Genomic DNA, 23,739 nt, shown 5'->3' on the forward strand with positions numbered 1-23,739 from the left:
AGACTAATGTCCCATATCTTAATAGCAATCTCGGTCCCATAATGTCCAGGCCATCAGCGCTTTCCGAAAATAACCTCCTTAAAGCCACCGCTTTTTGCTGATTGGTTCATTTTTATAATAACTTTACTTCGTTAGGCTCGAATTGGTTATGTAATGAACGCGTTTTTTTGATAACCTGAGTAATGGACGATTTTATTTCCAGATAATGCTTTTTCATTTGTTTCAGGCATAGGTATTTAATTTAAGCTTTACAGAGTTTGCAGAAATCTTATTAATTTTAACGGCAAACACATTAAATACCAGGTCTCATTATGGTGGGTAAGCTTTAAGTCCGCAACTTTATCTTGCAACCGGATCAAGCTGTGGCATCAAGTTTAGGTACATATGTTTGTTATAAATAACTAGACAACTTACTACCTCTTTATACAGTTGTGTTGCTCTCATGCATGCTTTTGTGCGTGCATGCACGCGTGGCTCGATTAATGCTGAGCGGGCGCCTTTTTGGCACAAAAATATGCGTGTATAGTTTTAAGTCCCTTTGTTCTGTTTTTTATTTTTTCCTTTTTGTGTCAAATAAAGTTTTTCTTTCTTTCTTTCTTTCTCTCACATCACGGAGTTTTGAGTTATTGTTTGTTCTCATCCGGGAATTAAACCCTGTAGGTCCTGCCTATTAGCCTATTAATTACTTACCAATCTAAGCGCACGACTCATTTTCAAACCAAACGATCTAGGCTTACCATGGTTTATTGACTCCAATAAAGTGTAAAAAAAAAAATTTTTTTTTTATGACTATTACTTAACTTAATTCTGTGCCAGACAACAGCACATCAAGCTAAATACTGTGCAATGTAGGTACTACCTATTGGACCTACTTAAGAAGCAATTTTATGTGTGTAGGATAACATATTCATAAACGTTTATTGCATCATCTTACATTTAGATCTTAAATAATAATAGGTAAGTAGGTACAAAGTCCCGAACTCCCGAAACATGGCCCTGTCATTGCAATTGTTTTTTGTAAGTGACGTTCCAGTGCAGACATAGACATAGAAGCAGAAGAGTACCTATTACCTAAGTACCTTGTAGGTGCATTAGTTTTGCAATTTTACAATAGATGTCACTCATGACTGACTCCGTAAACCTTAATAAAAGCACATCGTTACGTGAATAATACAAGAATTAATTGAGAGATTTTTTTATTTCTCAGAGAAATAAAATCTAAATTATTTTCGATTCCCAACTTATTCATGAATGTTATATTTGACCGTCTTCAGAGGAACCTATGTCGATAAAACAGTTCGAAAAGTAGAGTAATAGGTATTTTGAGCCATCTAGTGGATTTTACTCAAAGCACGTACTGGAATAGCAAGATAAAAGCATGTGGTTAAAGTCCTAAATTATGTGCCAAGTGAAAAATATATTTTTTCAAATTAGAAGCCGTAGAATTAATTGAACTTAATTCAGTAGTGTATTTTTTAATTTTCCTCAACACTAAATACATCGTTATAATAATATCCTGTCTTATTTACGATAAAAATCGTGATAAGTGGCGTCATCTCTAGGGATTTTATGAAGAAAATTACTGCCATCTATGACAATTTTATTACAACTTCATTGTAGTTCGCATTCCATCCGTGGCGCTCACAACCCAAACAATAAATTCCAACATGGTGGCAATGTGCTACACAGTTTGAAAATGCAGGTCGTGTCATGCTTTGAAAAAAATCATTTTATACTTGAATTTGGTGGAAAATGTCGGACCCTAAACGTGCTACTCTTATAACAGTGGGTGCTCCAAAAAGTGCAAAGAAGAATGTGAATAAAACAGTGAGATTAACTATAAATTTGGTTGAAAGCAACGAAAGTAAATATCCGGAGCTGAATTACAAGGAACTAGTCATTGCAGAAGAGGTAAGTTATAACAGAAAATCATAGCAATTTACGCAACCATACTGGTTTTCCAGCTCTTTGTACTTTAGGGAATTAGTTAAAAAAATCCAGACCCGATATCCTTGACGGTTTGGTGAGGAAAGGTGGTTTCGTTAGGGCCCTGTTGAGATCGTTTTAGGATATTTTTTGCTTACGTTACACAGCTTTGTATTAGGTTTGTGACATGAATTTGCGTCCACGAGCTGTACGAGAAGCCCAGATAGCGGTCGCCATGTTTGCAACAATGATAGGAAAACGTTGTCAGCCTAGGACATCTTTCGGAGACTCCAATGTTTTGGTTCACAGCATCAGTAGGTTTTTATTGTTTTTGCTCTATCAAGGGCTATTTCCTTAGTGTATTATCATAAAAATTACACGTTGCAACATTGCTTACGACATATCATAGCCTGCAATATCAAAATGTATGCGAAAGTAGATTCAATGACCTAGGTTAACCTGCGAATTCGAGTGTTGTTTCCGGCAAGGAGAGATGTTTACTTTTAGGTTACTTTTTAGAAGTTGGGTTTAATTCATTTTAGATGAAAGTATTAACATCTGTATGTCATTAGGGTTGTGTAGGTATATAACATGTATATGTTTACTGTATACAGAGAGTGTCGTGCGTACGTGTATAGGTGCTATGTATTGCGGTACTGCTCTAACCCGCGAAAAGGATTATGGGGATTTTTGTGATTTCAGGGGACTGAATATTGACCGTTTTGTGTATTGTTTTGGTTATGTTTGTTTGCAAACTCGTTCCCGATGTTGCCAAGTGGCTTTCGCTCGCAAAATGCATCTGACAGCTTCGGTTTAGCGACCTTTTCAACTTCGTAGCTTTTATCGATTTGGAAGTAAAGTTAGATGGGTGTTATATACTTTTGTGTTATGTACTATCGTTTGTGTGAGTGAGTGATGGCAAGGTGTTAGTGGATAGGTATATAAAGTGACGTTGTCTCTCGATTTCGTGATGCGGTCTGCGATTTTATCGAAGTGTGGGTTCTTTTGCATTATGATTATTGCGTAGGTGTTATCTGCTACCTACGTTTGTTTTTATTTTTTCGCTCGGTGTGAGGACTGACTTTATTTTTGCGTAGGGTTATTTTGGGATGCGTATTGTTTCTTGTGTAATATTATGATTTATGAAAGTGATGGATGATTGTTCAACAACTTTTGTGGAGTTAATAGTAAATAACATCGATTCGATAAGTTCGAATTAGGAAACAATTATGTTATAGGTGGTACCTACTATTAAAACAGACATAACAAAAAATAAAAATTTTAAGTTGAAAAAGTCTCAATGTTGTTAGGCATCTAATGAGTTCATCGCATTTGTAAGGTTAAGGTCAATGACCCAATCATAATTTTAGTTTTCAGCATTGGAATTCAAGATTAGTGAATTGAGTGATTCATTCTCATATCTGTTATCTCTTTCGCGCCTATGAAGATAAGCGGTAAGAGCGAAAGAAAAAAAAGTTCGCGGTTTTAATGTCACGTGATCATGGAGTAATCGAGCTTCCGCTCACATAATCGCTGCGGCGCGTTCCGTCCAAACAGTAATAAACCCTATTTTAATGCAATAAGGTTTATTTTAATGTGATTATATTAATATTTGTAGTAATTTGATCAAATTCGTTTGTCGGCGCGTATTGAATCTTATTGTGAGTGCGATAGAGTTCGATTATGAATGAATTTGGTGGTAACGGAGGATCATCTTGTGATAATACGATTAGCGACAGGCGTGCGTAAATGTGCACTACTGATCGATCGGAATACTGATATTATTAAAGGATGCACGATATTTTTAATGTAGGTTTCAAATTCAATAGTGTACATTAGGGTGCAGATTGATTTTGTTTTAAACATTCTGAATACCTACCTTCCTTCCTAACATTGCTAAAATCTGATTCTTTTTACCTACCTTCCTAAAATTGATACTCTCCCTCTGAGATTTTAACAGAAATACAGATGCGCTTAGATACCTACAAAGCAATTGTATTGAATGTGAAGATAAAGAAAAGATCACTCAACTCATTTATTTTGGAAGAATTTGAATGAAACTTTAGACGTTGGTAGAAGTCTTTAGTGGATGAAACTACGGGAAAATGTTTGTACAGGGATACACCCGTAATATGATTTCTTTACTGCGTCTGTCTGTGTGTTTACTAGTTTACTATCAAATTAGGTAAGGAATTCACAATTTATTTTACTGTATTTTCCTAACGTACCTACTTGATGCATATAATAACATAACTATATTTTCCTTTACATAATTTGATTGACATAATTTTTATCAAAGTTGAATCTTTCCACTTATTCAATTTCCACAGGGTTTTTTGTGTCTGCGTATTATTGATAAGCAACTTATTGGAAACAATGAAATTGAAATACATAAATATGACTTATTTCTAAAGTGCATAACCACACTCAAATTATTTTCTTATTTTATCTATATTTCCATACTAATTGTTGAAGTAGTTTTGCCATAATCCCCACGCTTGGCAGGCGGGTTGGAGATTCCAGTTTAAAAGATTGATTGAGCGCTGCTGCCCATTCTCTGTTTGATGTGTAGTCCCTCCACCCTCACCAAACCCTCCACTATAGTGGAGGAGGCTCATAGTCCTGCAGTGGACTGTAAAGGGCTGTTGATGATGATGATGATGACTAATAGTTGGGAAATAAATTAATTCGTGATGAAATAAGAAGCATGTGCCCACATAAATAAATATGGCGTTGTACAGGCTTTGATTATACTTAGAGAAATGATGATCACATGTTGTGAAATGAATTAATTAATAATATCTTGTGTAATTCACTTTTTTTAATCTGCTAGTCTCTACTATCCTGTTATCAAATACATATTATAGTTTGATTGTTGAATCACACTATCATCTATCATCCCAAAATATGATTTCATGCGAAACTACTACTAACCCGATCAAAAAGATTTTGATTCTCAATAATTATTTACTAGCAGTTTTATTTTTTGAACATATGTATGGTCTCTACGTACTCATATTATTTATCATAAATTCCATACAAATATTGCAATTTCATTGCATACAATTAAATTACTTACTAAATATAGGACTTTTGATCTTTTCAGAGAAAGAAAAAGGTTGAAAATGGCAAAACCCCAGGACTGGACCCGTTCTCCGACAACGATGATGATGTGGCAAGAGTCGCTAGGAAGTTTGAACAGAAATATGTAAGTACAATATTGTATTTATTTTTAATATTCAGGTCTACATTTAAATTCAGTAGTGATCCATAAACCAAACATTTACATTACCGTAATTAAAATTTACATTCAGTAATAATATGAAACTAGCAATGAGTAAGCTATGTGTCATATTATGCTAAAAATTTGGACAATCATTAACCACTTATTATGATGTGCATTGTTTTGTAAATTTTAGTGACTAGACGTCTTTAGACTAGGCGCAGACCACCGATTTTTAGTTGGCCGATAGTTGGGTCGGGCTGTTGATCAGTATGGAGATGTATGAAAGTGCGCACATTACACCGATTTGGTATCGGCTGATTCTTTATACAAATTAAAATCTGGCCCGACTATCGGCCAACTAAAAGTTGGTGGTCTTCACCTAGGCTGAAGCTAAAGAAATGGAAGCCTTTATTGAGTAATCTTAATATCAATTAAATACTATTAATATTATCCTGTGCTTTTAGGGCGGGAAAAGCACGTATGGCCGAACCGGCCGTTCCAAACACGACGACTTTGCCGACATCGGAGCGGGTTACGACGAGAATGACTCGTTTATCGACAATACGCATGGGGTGAGCACCTTTTAATTACTTACAATATCTGTAACATTCCTGGAAGCATTTATTCGGAATTATTTTCATCCGGTTCATAGTCGAAATTTGAAAACAAGACGAATCGCTATAAAGGAAAACCGTAGAAAAGGACATGTAGATAAATTGGAACAAATGCTTATCCAGCTCATAAAATTATTATTGTCAAGGACTGAAATATGAATCGTTAGTTAGCTTTTATCTGAAGAATAAAATTGTCATTTTCACATATTTCCCATATTAACTGTCAATGTGCCAATCATTCTTGAGATAAAAGTTATTCGATGATTGATAAATCAGCCCTTATTGGAAAAGCAAATAAGTTCACACCTTTCATTTATTGAATTTGATTTAAATAATTAAAATTCCAATTCACTTGTAAAAAGTATTCAAAATAGTCCAAAAGAATCTTACATAAATAATTTTTAACATTCTAACTTATTTTCCAGTACGATGAGATGATCCCTCCAGAATGCGACACGCTATACGGGGGTTTCTACATCAACTGCGGCTCGCTGGAGTTCAAGACTGTTGAGAACCAAGTGGCCAATCATTCGGACGGAGAGCCTGGGAACAGGAGGAATAAGGTATGGGTATTTAGGCCATTTAGTATCCAATGGCATTCTTCATCAGGTCATTTATCTTATCTTGTGCAGTAGGCCTAGGATGCGCGCCGCGATAAGCGTATATCACGCCATTTTATCGATTTTACGTGATAAGCCCATATATTTGTCGTCTAAAATCATCGGTAAGATTTTATCACAGCACGCATCCTAGTCCGGCAGGGCCACGCATAAGCATAGTGTACGTCGACCCATTGGGATCTTTTGTACGTCCATTTAGTTTCCAATGCCATTCATACGATGCGCGCCATGATAAAATCTTACCTCCTTACTAATAAAAAGTTACACAGTTGTTGAACACTGTTTTAAAATGACATTTCCATACTAAACTTCACTGTAAAACACTGTTCAACGAGCGTGTAAGTTTTATTAGTAAGGGGGTTAGTGTCCATTTTAGAAGACAATAAATGTGTGGGCTTATGTTGCAAAATCTATAAACGCTTCGATAAAGTTATCGCGGCGCACATCATAGGCCTACATGCCAAATAGTTTCCACTGTAACCCTCTAATTTACCAGAGCTGATGGAGAATTTGGCCTACACTTTCACCGCTGGCCAGACGGGTTGGGAAGGTCTGAGGTAGTCGCCTTGTAAGATATCCATGGGAAGATTGGAGTTGTCTTATTCTACTCTGCCAATCATTCTGTATTAACAATCTACTATATAAAAATAAGTCGGGTTTTCCTCCCTGACGCTATAACTCCAGAACGCACGAACCGATTTCCACGGTTTTGCATTCGTTGGAAAGGTCTCGGGCTCCGTGAGGTTTATAGCAAAGAAAATTCGGGAAAAGGGGGTAAAACAGGATCCACGCGTACGAAGTCGCGGGCGGCCGCTAGTCAAATCATATTTTTATTACAGGCTTTTTTACCCTTTATAATCCAAATAATGGTTCCCAGTTTAATAGGTTGTGTACCATGTGAACACTGAAAAAACCTCCATATTAACAGCAGGGTTCGAAAATATCCTTATGATATATATCCGATATATATCGGATATATATCTGATATTATGATATATATCCGATATATATCGGATATATATCATAAATATCGGATATATATCGGATATTTTCGAACCTAGGGTTCGAAAATATCCTTATGATATATATCAGATACATATCTGATAAATATCATAAATATCGGATATTTATGATATATATCCGATATATATCGGATATATATCATAAATATCGGATATTTTCGAACCCTGATTAACAGGCTGTCGGACAAGTTATAAAATCCATTAAAGTATGTTAACAGCATCATGAAATATTCATTTGTACCTAGCGTAAGTAGAGTTAATCACACTGCTGGTTTAAGTTATATTGGGACATGTAATTGTGGTTTTTGCAAGTCTGTTTACTGTATAAATTAGTCCGAACTAGCTTTTGCCCATGACTTTGCCTGTATGGATTTCTGTCTCATGTTATGTGATAAAAAGACGGACAATTTTTTTAAATATTTGTATACTTTCATGAAAGACATTACAACATTTACAACAATGATTTCGAAACAGACTTTCGAGATTGAACAGAACTTTAAATAATGGGAATGGGAAGAACTGATAATTTTATTATGAGGCAGAAGCTGCTCATAAATATCGATAGTTGATTGAATTCTATTACCTACTCACGAATAATAATTTCATCATCATCATTTCAGCCACAGAATATCCTCTGCTGGTCATATGCCTCCCCCTATGATCCTTTCAAATTGGCCATAGGACTATTCCCACCTCTGGTTCCCACTGCTGCAACTCATGTGTAGCTTGACCACCATAAAAACCCAACCAATGAAAGTCAAGTTTCCAAATTGGCCAGTTGGTAGCGGCCTGCATCCAGCGAATTCCTTAATTTACATTAATTTTATATTCTTTCGCCTACAGAGACGAATGATATCATCAAGCAGCAGTGAGCAGGACTCTTCCGAGAGCTCTTCGGAGTCGAGCCAAGACGTGAAGGACAAGCCCGTCGCGAATGGAGAGGTCAGCTCGCATAACACAGAGCATCGGAAGAAGGTACGATGGTCTAGTTGCGGCCAAGTTACTTGGCTGATTGAAGCCAAGTGCCAAGTAATGAACAGGACTCTTCCGAGAATTCTTCACACGTGAAGGACAAGCCCGTCGCGAATGGAGAGGTCAGCTCGCATAACACAGAGCATCGGAAGAAGGTACGATGGTCTAGTTGCGGCCAAGTTACTTGGCTAATTGAGGCCAAGTGCCAAGTAATGAGCAGGACTCTTCCGAGCTCTTCGGAGTCGAGTCAGGATGTCAAGGACAAGCCCGTCGCGAATGGAGAGGTCAGCTCGCACAATACAGAGCATCGGAAGAAGGTATGATCAGAGTAAATACAAATGAGTAGGTCATCTTCATAGAAACGCCCGAGCGCAGTTTGTATGTGAGCGCGCCAATACATATGCGGCGCGCACGCACACACTGACAAAATTCGGCGCAACTCCCCGCTAATCCACGCTAAATTTTGTCAGTGTGTGCGTGCGCGCCGCATACGTATTGGCGCGCTCACATACAAACCGCGCTCGGTGCGTTTCTATGAAGATGACCTACTCATTTGTATTTATTTACTCTGGTATGATGATCTAATTACGGCCAAGTTCCTTAGCTGATTGAGGCCAAGTGCCAAGTAATGAACAGGACTCTTCCGAGAATTCTTCAAACGTGAAGGACAAACCCGTCGCGAACGTGAGGTCAGCTCGCACAATACGGAGCATCGGAAGAAGGTATGATGATCTAAATAAAGCCAAGTTCCTTAGCTGATCGAGGCCAAGTAATGAGTAGGACTCTTCCGAGAGCTTTTCGGAGTCAAGCCAAGACGTGAAGTGATCTATTTGTTGCCAAGTTCCTTAGCTAATTGAGGCCAAGTGCCAAGTAATGATCAGGACTCTTCCGAGAGCTTTTTGGAGTCGAGCCAAGACGTGAAGGACAAACCCGTCGCGAACGTGAGGTCAGCTCGCACAATACGGAGCATCGGAAGAAGGTAGAAATAAATTCACTAGTCATTTTCTGCAAATATAGATAGTGCCATCCACGAAGACGCGCCCCACCATTCGTCCTAATTGTTTATAGTTTATGTATGCGTGCTTCCGCTAATGTTTGAGTTAATTAATGTTAATTATCCCTGAGTGCACACGCACACTACAATAATAACGCTTGGATTGCTCGGATCAAACTCCCCGCACCCCGCGCGACCGAGACAAAAAACTGGCGGCGTCTTCGTGGATGGCACTATCTATATACTTCTATGAAGTATGTAAAAAAGACATGAATAGATCATCGAGGCCAAGTGTGTCACTAACATATTCTTGTAAAATTTTGGGAAAGAGGCTGATAATACTGACTGAATTACTTGCGCCGCTTCTCAGCACTGGCTTCAAGCATTGGCAGGGTTAAATGTAAAAAATAAAATACTGGAACATGTAAAAGTACTCTGATAATTATTAAGTCCATTACTTGACATTATTATTTGTATTTCAAATAATACGTGTAAGCAGCAAGTATATTATGTGATGTAATTGAGCTTGTAACTTGATACTTTACAGTCCAATGATATCAATAAATAGACCAAAGCAACACTAGTAGAGTAGTTGTTGGTAATTTACTGTTAAATATTACAAATAGATCACTTATGTGTTTTGTTGCAGAAAAACAAAAATATTGATAAGAAGAAAGCCAAGAAAGTCCGAAGAACAGACTCCTCCGCAGCCAACTCTGGGAAACAGACGTCTGATGGTATGAATGAAATTTATATCTAACTAACATTTGATAAAATACGTTGAATGCTGCCAGACACTTAAGAGAGTGGAGTTTTGACGGATTCGATTTTCGATTCGATAAAAAAATGCGTTTTGTCTAGGGGGGCAGGATTAGATTCTTGATCTTAGATGTTTGATGTCACTTTCGTAGAGTAATAATTGTCTATTTTTTTTATTCAATATTTTATTTCAATGCATGAAATTATTAAGGTACCAAATACGGTACAATGCTAAAAATGACCTCCGCTAAAACTTGCGCAGGCACCCGCATGCGTGTCTATATCGAAAAATAGTATGAGCAGCGCATTGTAATGGGACGGGTGCGAGCGTGCTTTTGCGCGCATTCAATAGGCACCCACTCTATGCGCCCGTTATTGAATGTACGCAAAGAGGGCTATCGTTTTAGCGCTCACCAGTTAGCGCCACTGTAGAGTAAGGTCCTGTCACTTGCTAGTAGCGAAGACAGTGGCACCAACTGGTAAGCGCGAAAGTGGTAGGAGGACTATCGTATTTGCACTCATCAAGATGGCGCCACTGTAGAGTAAGGTCCTGTCAACCGCCAGGGGTGCCAACTGTTAAGTATAAAAACGATAGCCCTCAATGCAGCGCGTGTGGAAACCCGTCGCACGCGCGTGCGCCACACTGCGCTGTTCATACTATTTGTCGGCGTAGACGGGTGAGTTTTAGCGGAGGCCCTTAAGCAGGGATGTTATGGATATGTAGTTTCGGTTATGGATACGGTTACGGATATAGGAATAATATTATACCGGTTTCGGTTACGGTTTCGGATATTTTTTTATTTCGGATATCTGAAAGTTTTAGTTACGGTTACGGATGTCTGTTCTTAAGAATGTAATTTGCAATAGTTGTCCAACACGGTTCATTCATGGCTGCATACTTTACATCGGATAAAAACTTTACATATAATTCTATACAAAAAACAATTTAAACTGCCTACATCCGAAACTTGTGAATCGGTTACGGTTTCGGATATTTTGTTATTTCGGATATCTGAAAGTTTCGGTTACGATTATACGGATATCCATAACATCCCTGCCCTTAACCTTCGGCAGGCAACACTTTTTTTGTATACGTAAAAGGCAACAGGGGTGACCAGTCCCCCCCAAATATAATTTGAAATAAAATAGCTTTGTAATGAAAAATCAAACTTATTAATGATTAGATCTATTACTTTGTTTCATTATAAAACTAAAAATGCTTTCATTTAACAGTTTATATATTTTTAATAAATTAATTTTTAACAAAAAGCACAGTTAAAGCAAATATCTTTTCGATTTTCAGGGCATGAGGGTAGTTGACATTTTATACGAGATGTCATAACTTTTTTGTTCAGTTTTCTTTGACACAGCACTCACCTTGCCTGCTTCTATAACTTTGCTGAAGGTGCACCCTCAGGAGGTCCCTAGTTCATATTTAGAATGCCATGTGTAATTGCTCTATAATTCTCGCATCTCTCGTAAGAGTTACTATATTTCGTCGAGGTGTTTGACTCCAAGGTGATGAAACCAAGAAGACCAAACATGTCTGTTCTTACATAGTAGCACATTTTGTTTGAATTGTGCTAGTAGAACGTCATCGTCGTAACAATTTTCGCTATTGGAAATAAAGTATTCCTCCTCTGACTGAACTGAGATTATTGTCTTCAATTTTAGAAATCTTATTATCATCTGAGCAGCATTTATCATAGGAATTGACATCAGCAAGATTTTAAAAGTAAGCATAATCCAGTTCCCCCTCATATCAATAACCCAGATCAGATTAATAATCATTTTCTTAACCTTCCCGGAAGCAATAGTGTCACTATTTCAGACCTCACGTATTATGAATACAACCGTTTCAATTCATCAACATTTGGTCTCAAAACTGTTGATGAAGATTCCATTTTGAAAATCATTATGAATTTTACGTCCAATGCCATAGGTGCAGACGGAATCTCTCGTGACATGATTATGTTAACTTTACCACGAACACTGAAAGTAATAACGGCAATTGTCAATAGTTCAATCCAGTCTGGCATCTTCCCTGATGTATGGAAGGAGGCTCTTGTTAAACCAATCCCCAAAAAAGGCAATCCTAACGAGCTAAACGACCTCAGACCCATCAGTATTCTACCTTTCTTGTCGAAAATTATAGAAAAAGTCATTTTTCTACAGTTATCTGAGTTTCTTACTGCTAATAATATTTTACCACAAAAGCAATCTGGATTTCGAACTGGTCGCAGCACGGCCACTGCTCTTTTAGATGTGATTGATGATATTCTGGCAGGACAAGATGTGGGATGTGGGTCTGTTCTGGCTCTTCTTGACTTCTCTCGTGCATTTGATACAATAAACCATAACCTTCTGTTATCTAAAATGTCCTACTACGGTTTTGATTGTGGTGCTCTGAGGTGGTTCTATAGTTACCTTAATGGAAGATCACAGCGCGTGGAGGTCAGTGATGAAAGTGGAATATCATCTCTTTCACAATCTGCCTTATTGAGGCGAGGTGTTCCGCAGGGTTCCATATTAGGTCCAATTCTTTTTATTTTGTATAGTGCTGACTTGACTAGTAAAATCATAAATTGTAATTATCATATTTACGCAGACGATTTGCAAATTTATTTGTCTTTTAAGCCCCATGAAACTCTCGCCGCGGTTGGTAAAATCAATGAAGACCTTTTTAGGATTAATGCATGGGCTAATAAAAATTGTTTAGTTTTGAACCCATTAAAATCTAAATTTCTTGTACTCGGTTCCAACGTCCAAATAAATAGTATTAACAACTTCAACCCTAATATCACAATCAATAATGAGGTTATCCAACAGGTAACTGAAGCTCGTAACCTTGGCGTCCTTATGGACAATAGACTTAAGTTTCACAGTCATGTTTTGGAGACGGTTAGGAACTGCTATTATAGGCTCAAAGTACTATACCATGTACGAAATTACTTGGATGTTGACGTGAGAATTAAACTCTGTGAATCTTTAGTTTTGTCCAAGCTTAACTACGCCGATACCGTCATAGGCGAATGTATCTATGGTTACACTAAAAAGGTCATTCAGCGGGTGCAGAATTCCTGCGCCCGATTCTGTTTCAACATCCCGCGTAGAGCCCATATCTCGCCTTTCCTCAATCAAGGAAACCTTCTTAATATGAAATCAAGACGTGCATTCCATTACGCGTGTTTACTATTTGGGGTTGTGCGTACTAAAAGTCCACCATATCTATATGAAAAGCTTTTATTTTCCCATAGGAGTGTTAGGCTTGCCTCACGCCTTGGATGTCCTAGTCACAGTACCGCAGCATTTCGTGGTAGTTTCCGTTACTCTGCCACGAAATGCTGGAATAACATACCACCGCCTTTCAAAAGTTGTAATACATTGAATTCTTTTAAATTAAATTATAAAAAGTATCTTTTGAACTTGCAAAAGCATACATAATAATGTGGAATTTATTTATAAAAATAGTACCTACCTTTCAATTAAAAACTCAATGGATTCTCCATCATGTCATAATTTTAAAAGAAATATTCGAAGGAACTACATAATTTCTTTACTTAAGTTATTTTGTTCATGGCTGTACCTACTCTTTGTTACATAATATTTGTCTAACTAAGCTACTATTTAATAATCAAAATTTCGCATAAGCTGTTTAATTCAATTACCTGTCAAAGCTGTATTAATTTTTAAAATCACTTATTTGTAAACCGATTGTTCTTGGGCGGGCTGCGCCCTTTTGCTCAACTGGCATCCGCAGAATACCAGTGGTCGTGACGTTCTCTCTGCCGTCACGGCTTATACTGAGCAGATGCCATTTTGGTGCATGTACTTTACTGTTTGGTTTTGTTATATCTATTTGTTATTTTATTTTGTACTAGCATCGAATAAATACTTTTCTTTCTTTCTTTCTTTCAAAAGTATTTTTCGATTTGATCATCCGAAAACAAAGCCATTTTTACTCCAAAACCAACCATTTACTTTAGCTACACGAAAAAATAAAGTATACGTAAAACGGGACTATTCCCACCTCTCGTTCCCACCACTGCAACTCCTGTGTAGCCAGGATCTACAGCTTGACCGCCACAAAAACCCAACCAATGAAGGTCAAGTTTGTCCCGGGGTAAAAAGTATACGTAAAAGGCAACAGGGGTGATGAGTCACCCCAACAGTGTCAAAATATCAAAAACATGAACCTAACGCGATATGTTGACGCATGCGACTGATAGCTCTCCCTCCAATTAGAGAATAGACCAAACGACAGAAAGACACAACAACTGCAACTAAACGTATGAAGACATTTTTGAACTAGTGGGGTGACTGGTCACCCCTGTTGCCTTCCGAAGGTTAAGTTGTGTATGTATTTCATTTTATGCTCTATCCAACTGACATAAAACCTGTTTTGCCCAGACAACGCTCACGGAGACGGCGAGAGCGCGGACTCGCGTACGTCGCAGTCGGACTCGCTTACGTCGAAGCCCGCGCCTTCCTCCGAGAACGCGGCCACTTCAGACAGCTCCAGGTAACGGCATTGATGTCTGACATCGACCGATTGTAGCCTCATGTGACCCATTGTCAAAATCCAGATGAACGCGGCCACTTCAGACAGCTCATGACCGAGGAAACTGTGCAGATTCTGCCATACAGAAGAAGAAACGGCCATGCATGTTCTTTGCTCATGCGGCCCGCTTATGAGCAAAAGAAGTATCCATCTCGGGCGACACATCATGCACCCGGATGAGATAGCAGATATCACGCTCCAAAGAATCTGGAAATTTATAGACTCAACGGGACTAAGCAGTGAACTCTAAAGACAAGGGCCAACAATAATAATAATAACCCCCCATGATGTCTGACACCGACTGAACAAAGATTGCAGTCTCTTACGTCTCACGCCAGTGTATCAGACACAGCTTGGAAATTGCGGCCACGTCGGACAGCTCCAGGTAACGATGTCTGACACCAACTGATTCGATACTGCGGTCTTACACCAATTGATTGGATACTGCTGTCTTACACCAATTGAGTCGACACTGCGGCGCGTTTTCATACATGTGCCTATATCAGGCACAGGTCTGAAAACGCGGCCACTTCGGACAGGCCCAGGTAACAACCCCGTGATGTCTGACACCGTATTATTCGATACTGCGATCTTTCGCTGGTGTGTCAGACACAGACTCGCGTACATCAGTCGGACTCGCTCACGTCCAAGCCCGCGCCCTCCTCCGAGAACGCGGCCACTTCAGACAGCTCCAGGTAACCCCCCATGATGTCTGACACCGACTGAACAAAGATTACAGTTCACCAATGAGGGTTTTCGCGAATGAAAAATCCGCCAGATGGCAATACGTAGACGCGAAGTCCAAATGCTGCATGATTGGTTATTTATGACATGACATTGCCAGATATGTCAAAATCCACCAATCACGCAGCAGTCAGACCCCACATCCACGTCCCGCCATCTAGCGGATCTTTCATTCGCGAAAACCCTCATTGATTTGATACTGCGGTCTTACACCAATTAAGTCGACACTGCGGCGCGTCTGAAAACGCGGCCACTTCTGCTCCAGGTAACCACCCTGTGATGCCTGACACCGTCTGATTCGATACTGCGGTCTTCCGCTGGTGTGTCAGACACAGACTCACGTACATCGGTCGAACTCGCTCACGTCGAAGCCCGCTCCTTCCTCCGAGAACGCGGCCACTTCAGACAGCTCCAGGTAACGACTGATTCGAGATCGTGACCTAGGAGGTCATAATATGCCTCAGTCAGAATCCAGATGAATGTCGGCATCTCGTACAGGTCCAGGTAACGATGTCTGATATCGACTGATTCGGTACTGCGGTCTTCCGCCAGTGTGTCAGACACAGCTCTGAAAACGCAGCAACTTCAGACAGCTCTAGGTGACCCTCCCCTTGGTATTTGACACCGACTGATTCGACGAGATTATGGTCTCTAAATCATATGCTTCAGTCAGAATCCAGATGAACGTCAGCACTTCGGACAGGTCCAGATATGTCTGACACCAACTGACTCGATACTGTGATCTCCTTATTCCACCAGTACGTCAGATACAGCTCTGAAAACGCGGCCACTTCAGACAGCTCCAGGTAACTGATTTCTGACATCGACTAATTCCGGTCAAGAATTTTGCCTCCTGCGACTCACTAGATGTACAGACTACGCCTGACGGATAATGTATCTAATCATCTTTCTATTGGACAATCTAGTAATGAAAGAAACATCAATATGAAACTTGTCGTCGTCGTCGTTTCAGCCGAAAGGCGTCCACTGCTGGACAAAGGCCTCCCCCAAGGATTTCCACAAAGACCGGTCCTGCGCCGCTTGCATCCAGGTACTTCCCGCGACCTTCACCAGATCGTCGGTCCACCTAGTGGGAGGCCTGCCCACGCTACGTCTTCCAGCTCGTAAGAAGGCTCAAGGTCACCCAAAGAGCGATGGAGCGTGCTATGCTCGGAGTTTCCCTGCGTGATCGAATCAGAAATGAGGAGATCCGTAGGAGAACCAGAGTGACTGACATAGCCCGCAGAATCGCTAAAATGAAACTTGTATCCAACAAAATATTTATACATTCTCACCTTTATAACTTCTTCACAGGGATGCCGAGAAAGTGGAAGTGAAACTCCCCCCATCAGTGGTCCAAGTGTTGGAAGACCTGGAGGCGGTGGTGAACCGGAATTTCGTAGAGACGCCCAACCTCGCCGCCAAGGAACTGGACGCCAAGACTGATCAGTATCTCATCAGGTAAGTTCAAAGTCAAAGTCAAAATTTCTTTATTTGTTTAGACTAATAAATAGTTCTTACAAATCGTCATTTTGCTCTTAAGGAGCCTCTACATGTCTCATAATCTTTTTACCCTACCAGCGCTTCGAGACCAACATTTGGCAAGTGCTGAGAAGAAGCGCCGCAACAAACTCAGTCACCACTGTCTGCCGGTTAATATAAATAAATAGAAATAGCAGTAGTAGGTACATTCGATTCAGGAGCAGTTCACTGAATTTACCATGCATTCTTGTTGTATACTGAGAGCTTAGTGTGAGTTCACATCAAACGTCACTAGTGAGCGCGTAAAGAAATAACATTAAATGTGTGACGGATTGTACAGAGCCCCTAGCGGAAACTTTTAAGAACTAAAATTTTCATACAGGGTGTTAGGTAAATGGGTATATGAGCCGACACTAGCCCATGTTAACATGGTCATATAAATGGCATGGTGAAGTCAGAAAATTGATATCTGCTTTTTAATTATTTTAATTTTCATACAAATCGGATTTTATAAAATTTATTTTGTTTGAAAATTAAAATAATTAAAATGATGATATCAAATTTCTGACTTCACCATACCATTTATATGACCATGTTAACATGGGCTAGTGTCGGCTCATATACCCATTTACCTAACACCCTGTATATTTTTTTGATGTAAACTCACACTCAGCCTACTCAATTCATATTCAAATTCTTGAGTGTGTGGTCTCCTTTAAATGCCATAGGCCACGTCACAATGCTTGCAATAGAAATGTACTGTTGTAGTCTCTTTCGAACATTGACGTCGTACGCCTCGTATAGCGTAATAGGAGACCATTGCTATTCCACACGTTACATTAGGATCTTTTAAATAATATTGGATAATGTTATTAAGTATTGATAAGTACTGAAAAAGTCTGATTTGTAGAATCAGACTTTTAAAGACAATTTCAGACGATTCCTTGAAGAATAAAAGTTTTCAGCACATTCTATGGTTCTGGGACTGCTATGATTAGAGTAAAGATAGATATCGACATCAAGAACAAATAAAAAAAATAACCAGGGGATTTCAAGGAAAAACGCGTATATTATTTTTATTATATGCGTTCACCCATGCTCACCATCACAAGTATTGTTTAATCTGATTAAATTTAATATTTACCCGTTTTACTGTTCTCTGCAAACCTATAGATTGTCTAAAAGAAAACATTCCTACGGTCACACAGTCCGTTCAATTCAAGGTTAAACGGCTATTGTAGTTTAAAATTGAACCAAATCACAACTCGCTCCTATCAGTCCCCTCCTTTGACTTTGTTAAAAATAGCCCAGAAATAAATCAAGTACATATTGAGAGTGCTCCAGTTTATTGCATAAATAAATAATACATTGCAAACTCCAGACTGATGCGTATTCGGCTGTGTTGTATTCGGCTTGCAATGCATTATGTATTGCTATATACTGTCGCGTCGTGTAAATTCAGACGACAATACAGCAAGCTAAACAGAGCTCTTATGTAGTATGTAATAGGAGCGATTTTGCAACAAAATCAATTGTCTGTAGCCGGTACATTCTTAGTTGACCGGGCGACACCAACCGGTTTTCGACTCGGCGTCCGCGCCTCTTTTTCGTTATCTTACTGTGTCTGCAGTCTGTTTTGCACTTGGGACGGTGCGGCAATGTTTATAATCTGCCTTTAAAGCATTTTTCGTCTTAATTGTTTTCTAAAATTGGTACAGAGTGAAGTTATACGTTACTAATAGTTTTTGGTATCTTTAATTGGATTTGTATTGAAGCCGGCTTCATCCTATTGCATAAATTCGGATACCTATTTGTATTACAACTGCGGTGTTTTGTAACTAAACTGTTTTGTTGTGAAAAAGACAATTTTTGTACATTGGTGTGTTTCTAATATGAATATCCACAAGATGTCTATGCGTCCAAGGTGATTGTTTTGTAATATTGGATCAAACTTGCTCATTACTTGATATTAAAGGCATAAGTAGACAGTAATATATTAAGTGATATGTCTTTGGGCTTAAATCAATTCTAGGTATTTACATATGTAACTTGTTTTATGTGCGCGTTACAAATGCCTAGACTTTTTGTCGCCGCTTGTCTGGAATCTAGATCATCGAAATAGACGCACATTTATTGATTATGTTAGACCTACTACCACAGAATAATAAGAAGTACTACGTACAGAAGTTTTACTTCGCGAAGTTATTTAAAAAACTGTATGCTCAATATCATTAACAATATGATGTAATTTAGCCTGTCTCAAGAGTCAAGCACCATTTTGGTGACAAACGTCAGTGATCGGCACTACGCCGAAGCTAATAGGGCTGACTTCGGTAAAATGATGTGACGCGAGGTGCCAAACTGCGGAAAATGGCGGAGGAAATACATGATTAACTCTCAGTGACTTGAGGCAACTTGAAAAAGTACATTCTGTGTTTTCGTATTATTATTTAGGCAGTTAAATACTGCACAGTATTTAGTACACCATTTTCTTTATTTTCTTCCATCATACACAAGAATACGCGTGCGTGAGTTCGCTCGTATGTGAGGCCTTGTCGAATAGTATCCTGTAGGTGGGCCATCGTGCGTGTTTTGTTTTCGATGTAAACTCGCGGAGATGAACAGGCCTGCTACTACTTTCTAGTTAAAACCTACCTTTTTCTAAGATTTTATGAACAGAACAGTTTCTTGTTGTTGTGTTTTTCCAGTATAGACCTACAGACAACACTTCAAAAAATTATATGAACATGTTCTTGCGCGGATTTTTTTCTAAGAAATATGCCGTCCACTATAGATTTATCTATGGTTTGCTAACATTTTTAACTGACTAGAAATGAATAATTATGAGATTGCATTTGCTATTGTATCTTCAAAATATCCACATAATCTCGTACGTACTCTCAAACTAATATCCAAAATGTTCTTTTCAGGTTAGAACGCGTGTTGTCCAAGAACGGAGTCGATCCCGCGTCTACCAAAGCGGCTTGGACGCGCGCGGCGCGGTGTCTGGGCTCCACTCGATCTAAACTCCACCAGCGAGTCAAGTCGCGGCCGGAGAACCACGTCACGACTGAACCGCGTGAGTTGATGATCAAGTGATCATCACCATCATCAAGTGATGATAATGATTGTGATAGTGATGAACCTTTGTTGGGACTTGTTCTGGATTATGCTTTAGGCCCGGTTTCCACCAAGGTGGATCATAGAAGTGTTTAGAATAACCAATCAATTTTTTTTATTCAGGAAACCAGGATATCTGCTTTTGTGGAAACTGGGCCTTATGAAAGTTTCTGTGTTGTGTTTTATTTATTAATTTCAAACTTATATGCACATAGAGCAGTGTACACTGTACATAAGGCGGACTTTTTGTAGGATTTGAATCGAAAGCTCTACCCGACTGCGCCAGAAGAAGGGTATTGTTTTTATGTTTACTACTCATGAATATTGAAAGAATATGAGCATTAAGTAACAGCATATTCTTTGTGGTTCACTAATCTGCTTACTCCCAAAAATTTAAGGTTGATAATATTAAAAAGAGTCTTCTATTATACAGCACCGCCAGCGCCCGCTGCCGCCCAGTCAGCCGCCAGCAAGCGTAAGGCTGACGATGACGATGATGAAGACTTCAGCCGCCTCACCGCCGCCGAGAGGGAAGCCAAGATTGTGGAGACACTGCAAAGGTAGCCCAAAAAAACATAGAATAAACATACGTTTTTAAGCTACAAATACTTCGTTTCGAAAACATAAATGAGTAAAGAGAGTGAGACTCAAATAAAAGTTGTTCGAAATTTTCAATCTAGATAGATATACGGTTTATTTGCAAAACACATTGACACACAAGAAGCAAAAAGTAAGAATAATAAACACAGGAGTTGCAGGAAAGTACATGACAAAGAGTAAAAAAGAAAATCCTGCGCTAAGGTATAAGTGTGCCGCAACGATGCAAAAAAGCAGAGAGCTCAGTGTAGACACTGCTCTAAAAATGAGCAGAACACTGATTTTCAGCTCTTGCTTGAAAATACAAGTTAAACTATGGTTTCAAAAATGTAACTTTTTGACTTTAACTTTTATCTGAGTGTGACCATTGTGCGAATGGCGCGGTCTGCGTCGAACCCTTACAAAATAAATCAATCAGTGTTATGGAATGGACTCTGTTGGGCACTAAACATGTTGTATTAAAATTTTTCAGGTTAAAATTGTTAATAGAAGAACGCAAACCAGACATGATTTCAAATTACAACGCCGAATGTGCACGGGTCCAGGAAGAGAAGTAAGTTTTTTTGTTTCATGATTTTAACGGTTTTTTTTTTTTCATGTAAATAGGTAGTGTTATCACAATTATGATTTCAAAGCTAAAAGTTAGCAAACGACGAACGCTTTGCAGTCATAGCAAAGACAGACATATCAACTCGGAAATGGATCAACACCGTATCGCCTTTTGCGAGCTGTCATCACCTTTCGCGAGGCGTTTACGTTATGTTGCGGATAAGTATGCGTTGAAGTATGGAGATTCATACAAAGAATATTGACCGCCTTGAGTTGATACAGTTACGATGCCTTTCCGGGTTGATAAATTAATGTGCTACAGCCTCTACCATTTGTGTCTATTGTATTTCCAGGAAGAAACTCCCAAGTACCATCAGCAGTCGAGGGCGCTCCTATCGTAGAAAAGCGTCTGCCCAAGCTCAATTTCTTGATTATTTATGTCTACTACCCTTTTGTGGCTATCCATGACGTCAGCAGAAAGAGAAACTACCCCCTCTAAAGGTGGCGGTTCGTATCGCGACAGAGACAGGAGACCGAGACGGGAGACCGCGACCGTTACTTGACTTTAGACAATGTATAAGCGAAGGTCAATCGTCGAATCCAACTCGGATGGGCAGCGTTCGGGAAGCTTCGCCATATACTCATGTCCGAAATACCGCAGTGTCTCAAGACGAAAGTCTTCGAGCAGTGTGTGTTGCCAGTGTTGACATATGGATCCGAAACGTGGTCGCTTACTATGGGCCTCATAAGAAGGCTCAAGGTCACCCAAAGGGCGATGGAGCGGGCTATGCTCGGAGTTTCCCTGCGTGATCGAATCAGAAATGAGGAGATCCGTAGGAGAACCAAAGTAACCGACATAGCTCGCAGAATTGCTAAAATCAAGTGGCAGTGGGCGGGGCACATAGCTCGTAGAGACGATGGCCGTTGGGGCAGGAAAGTTCTCGAGTGGCGACCACGGGCTGGAAAACGTAGCGTGGGCAGGCCTCCTACTAGGTGGACCGACGATCTGGTAAAGGTCGCGGGAAGAGCCTGGATGCGGGCAGCGCAGGACCGTTCATTGTGGAAAACCTTGGGGGAGGCCTTTGTCCAGCAGTGGACGTCATTTGGCTGAAACGATAAGCGACAGTTCGCAAGCGAGACAGAGACACAGGTCTCTGCCATAGTCAAATAACGGTCGCGGTCTCCCGTCTCGGTCTCGTGTCTCGGTCGCGGTGCGAACCGCTACCTTAAGGCCTCAGCCTCGAGTTTAGCGGGCAGCGGGGCGGGAGCGGCGGCGGCGCGGGAGCGGGGCGGGCAACGCAGACCCGTTCTCGAAACAAGCGGGCAGCTCGCGCGGGGCTTTAGCGGCGAAGTGTTGTGTTCGGGGTTGTGTTGTCGAGATATTTGTTTTTATTCGCAAACGAAATGTCTGAACAACGGCGACAATTTTATTTCGATTAAAATTTATTCCTAACGCTCGATTTATTGTGGGCAAAAGAAGGAGTGCGCTGCCCGCTCGTTGCCCGCTGCCGCGCCGTTGTTTTCGAGAACCGGTCTATTTGATTTTACGCATAAGATCCTGCCGCTCCCGCGCCGCCGCCGCTCCCGCCCCGCTGCCCGCTAAACTCGAGGCTGAGGCCTAATACAAAAGTGTCTGCCCAGGCGCTGGATCGTACCTAGTGATGTAAACTACTTAATTTGTGTCTCTCGTAATTCCAGGAAGAAACTCCAAGTGGCTTCAGCGGTCGAGGGCGCGCCCGTCGTAGAAAAGCGTCTGCCCAAGCGCAGGTTTCCGTGGTGCCCGCGGTCGCGCGCGCTGTTAGTCCGGCTGAAGCGGCTGGCCGGCTCACACGAAGCGGCCGCTACGTTGCTGGCCAAGCGGGCGCTGCCGCTGTTTCCCAACGGATTCGTGCGCATGCCCACGCTGCTACGACAGGCCGAGTGAGTCCCACGCCCACGCCCACGCTAGGCTCCCACGCTCACCCCTCATGTCTACACTAGGCTCACACGAAGCGGCCGCTACGTTGCTGGCCAAGCGGGCGCTGCCGCTGTTCCCCAACGGATTCGTGCGCATGCCCACGCTCCTGCGACAGGCCGAGTGAGTCCCACGCCCACACTAGGCTCCCAAGCCCACGCTAGGCTCCCATTCTCACACTAGGCTCACACGAAGCGGCCGCTACGTTGCTGGCCAAGCGGGCGCTGCCGCTGTTCCCCAACGGATTCGTGCGCATGCCCACGCTCCTACGCCAGGCCGAGTGAGTCCCACGCCCACCCCAAGCCCACGCTAGGCTCCCACGCCCACCCCAAGCCTACGCTAGGCTCCCAAGCCCACGCTAGGCCCAAGCCCACGCTAGGCTCCCACGCCCACCCCAAGGCCACGCTAGGCTCCCAAGCCCACGCTAGGCTCCCACGCCCACCCCAAGGCCACGCTAGGCTCCCAAGCCCACGTTAGGCTCCCAAGCCCACGCTAGGCTCCCAAGCCCATGCTAGACCCCACGCCCACCCCAAGGTCATGCTAGGCTCCCACGCCCACGCTAGGCTCCCACGCCCACCCCAAGGCCACGCTAGGCTCCC

At 40.9% G+C, this 23,739-nt stretch overlaps 1 protein-coding gene across 1 annotated transcript; it reads left to right on the plus strand.

Moving 5' to 3' along the window:
- The first annotated feature begins 1,679 nt into the window (after positions 1 to 1,679).
- On the plus strand, positions 1,680 to 23,110 carry LOC135080979 (yemanuclein). The gene is made up of 13 exons (XM_063975704.1): positions 1,680 to 1,911; positions 5,033 to 5,134; positions 5,617 to 5,724; positions 6,192 to 6,329; positions 8,252 to 8,383; positions 8,479 to 8,697; positions 10,024 to 10,111; positions 14,544 to 14,655; positions 16,753 to 16,899; positions 19,851 to 19,999; positions 20,474 to 20,600; positions 21,110 to 21,190; positions 22,885 to 23,110. The coding sequence occupies exons 1-13, from the start codon at positions 1,753 to 1,755 to the stop codon at positions 23,108 to 23,110; spliced, it is 1,788 nt and encodes a 595-aa protein (XP_063831774.1). The 5' UTR covers positions 1,680 to 1,752.
- The last annotated feature ends 629 nt before the right edge of the window (positions 23,111 to 23,739 follow it).

Source organism: Ostrinia nubilalis, chromosome 19 (genome assembly GCF_963855985.1).
Source record: "Ostrinia nubilalis chromosome 19, ilOstNubi1.1, whole genome shotgun sequence".
NCBI classification, from domain to species: domain Eukaryota; kingdom Metazoa; phylum Arthropoda; class Insecta; order Lepidoptera; family Crambidae; genus Ostrinia; species Ostrinia nubilalis.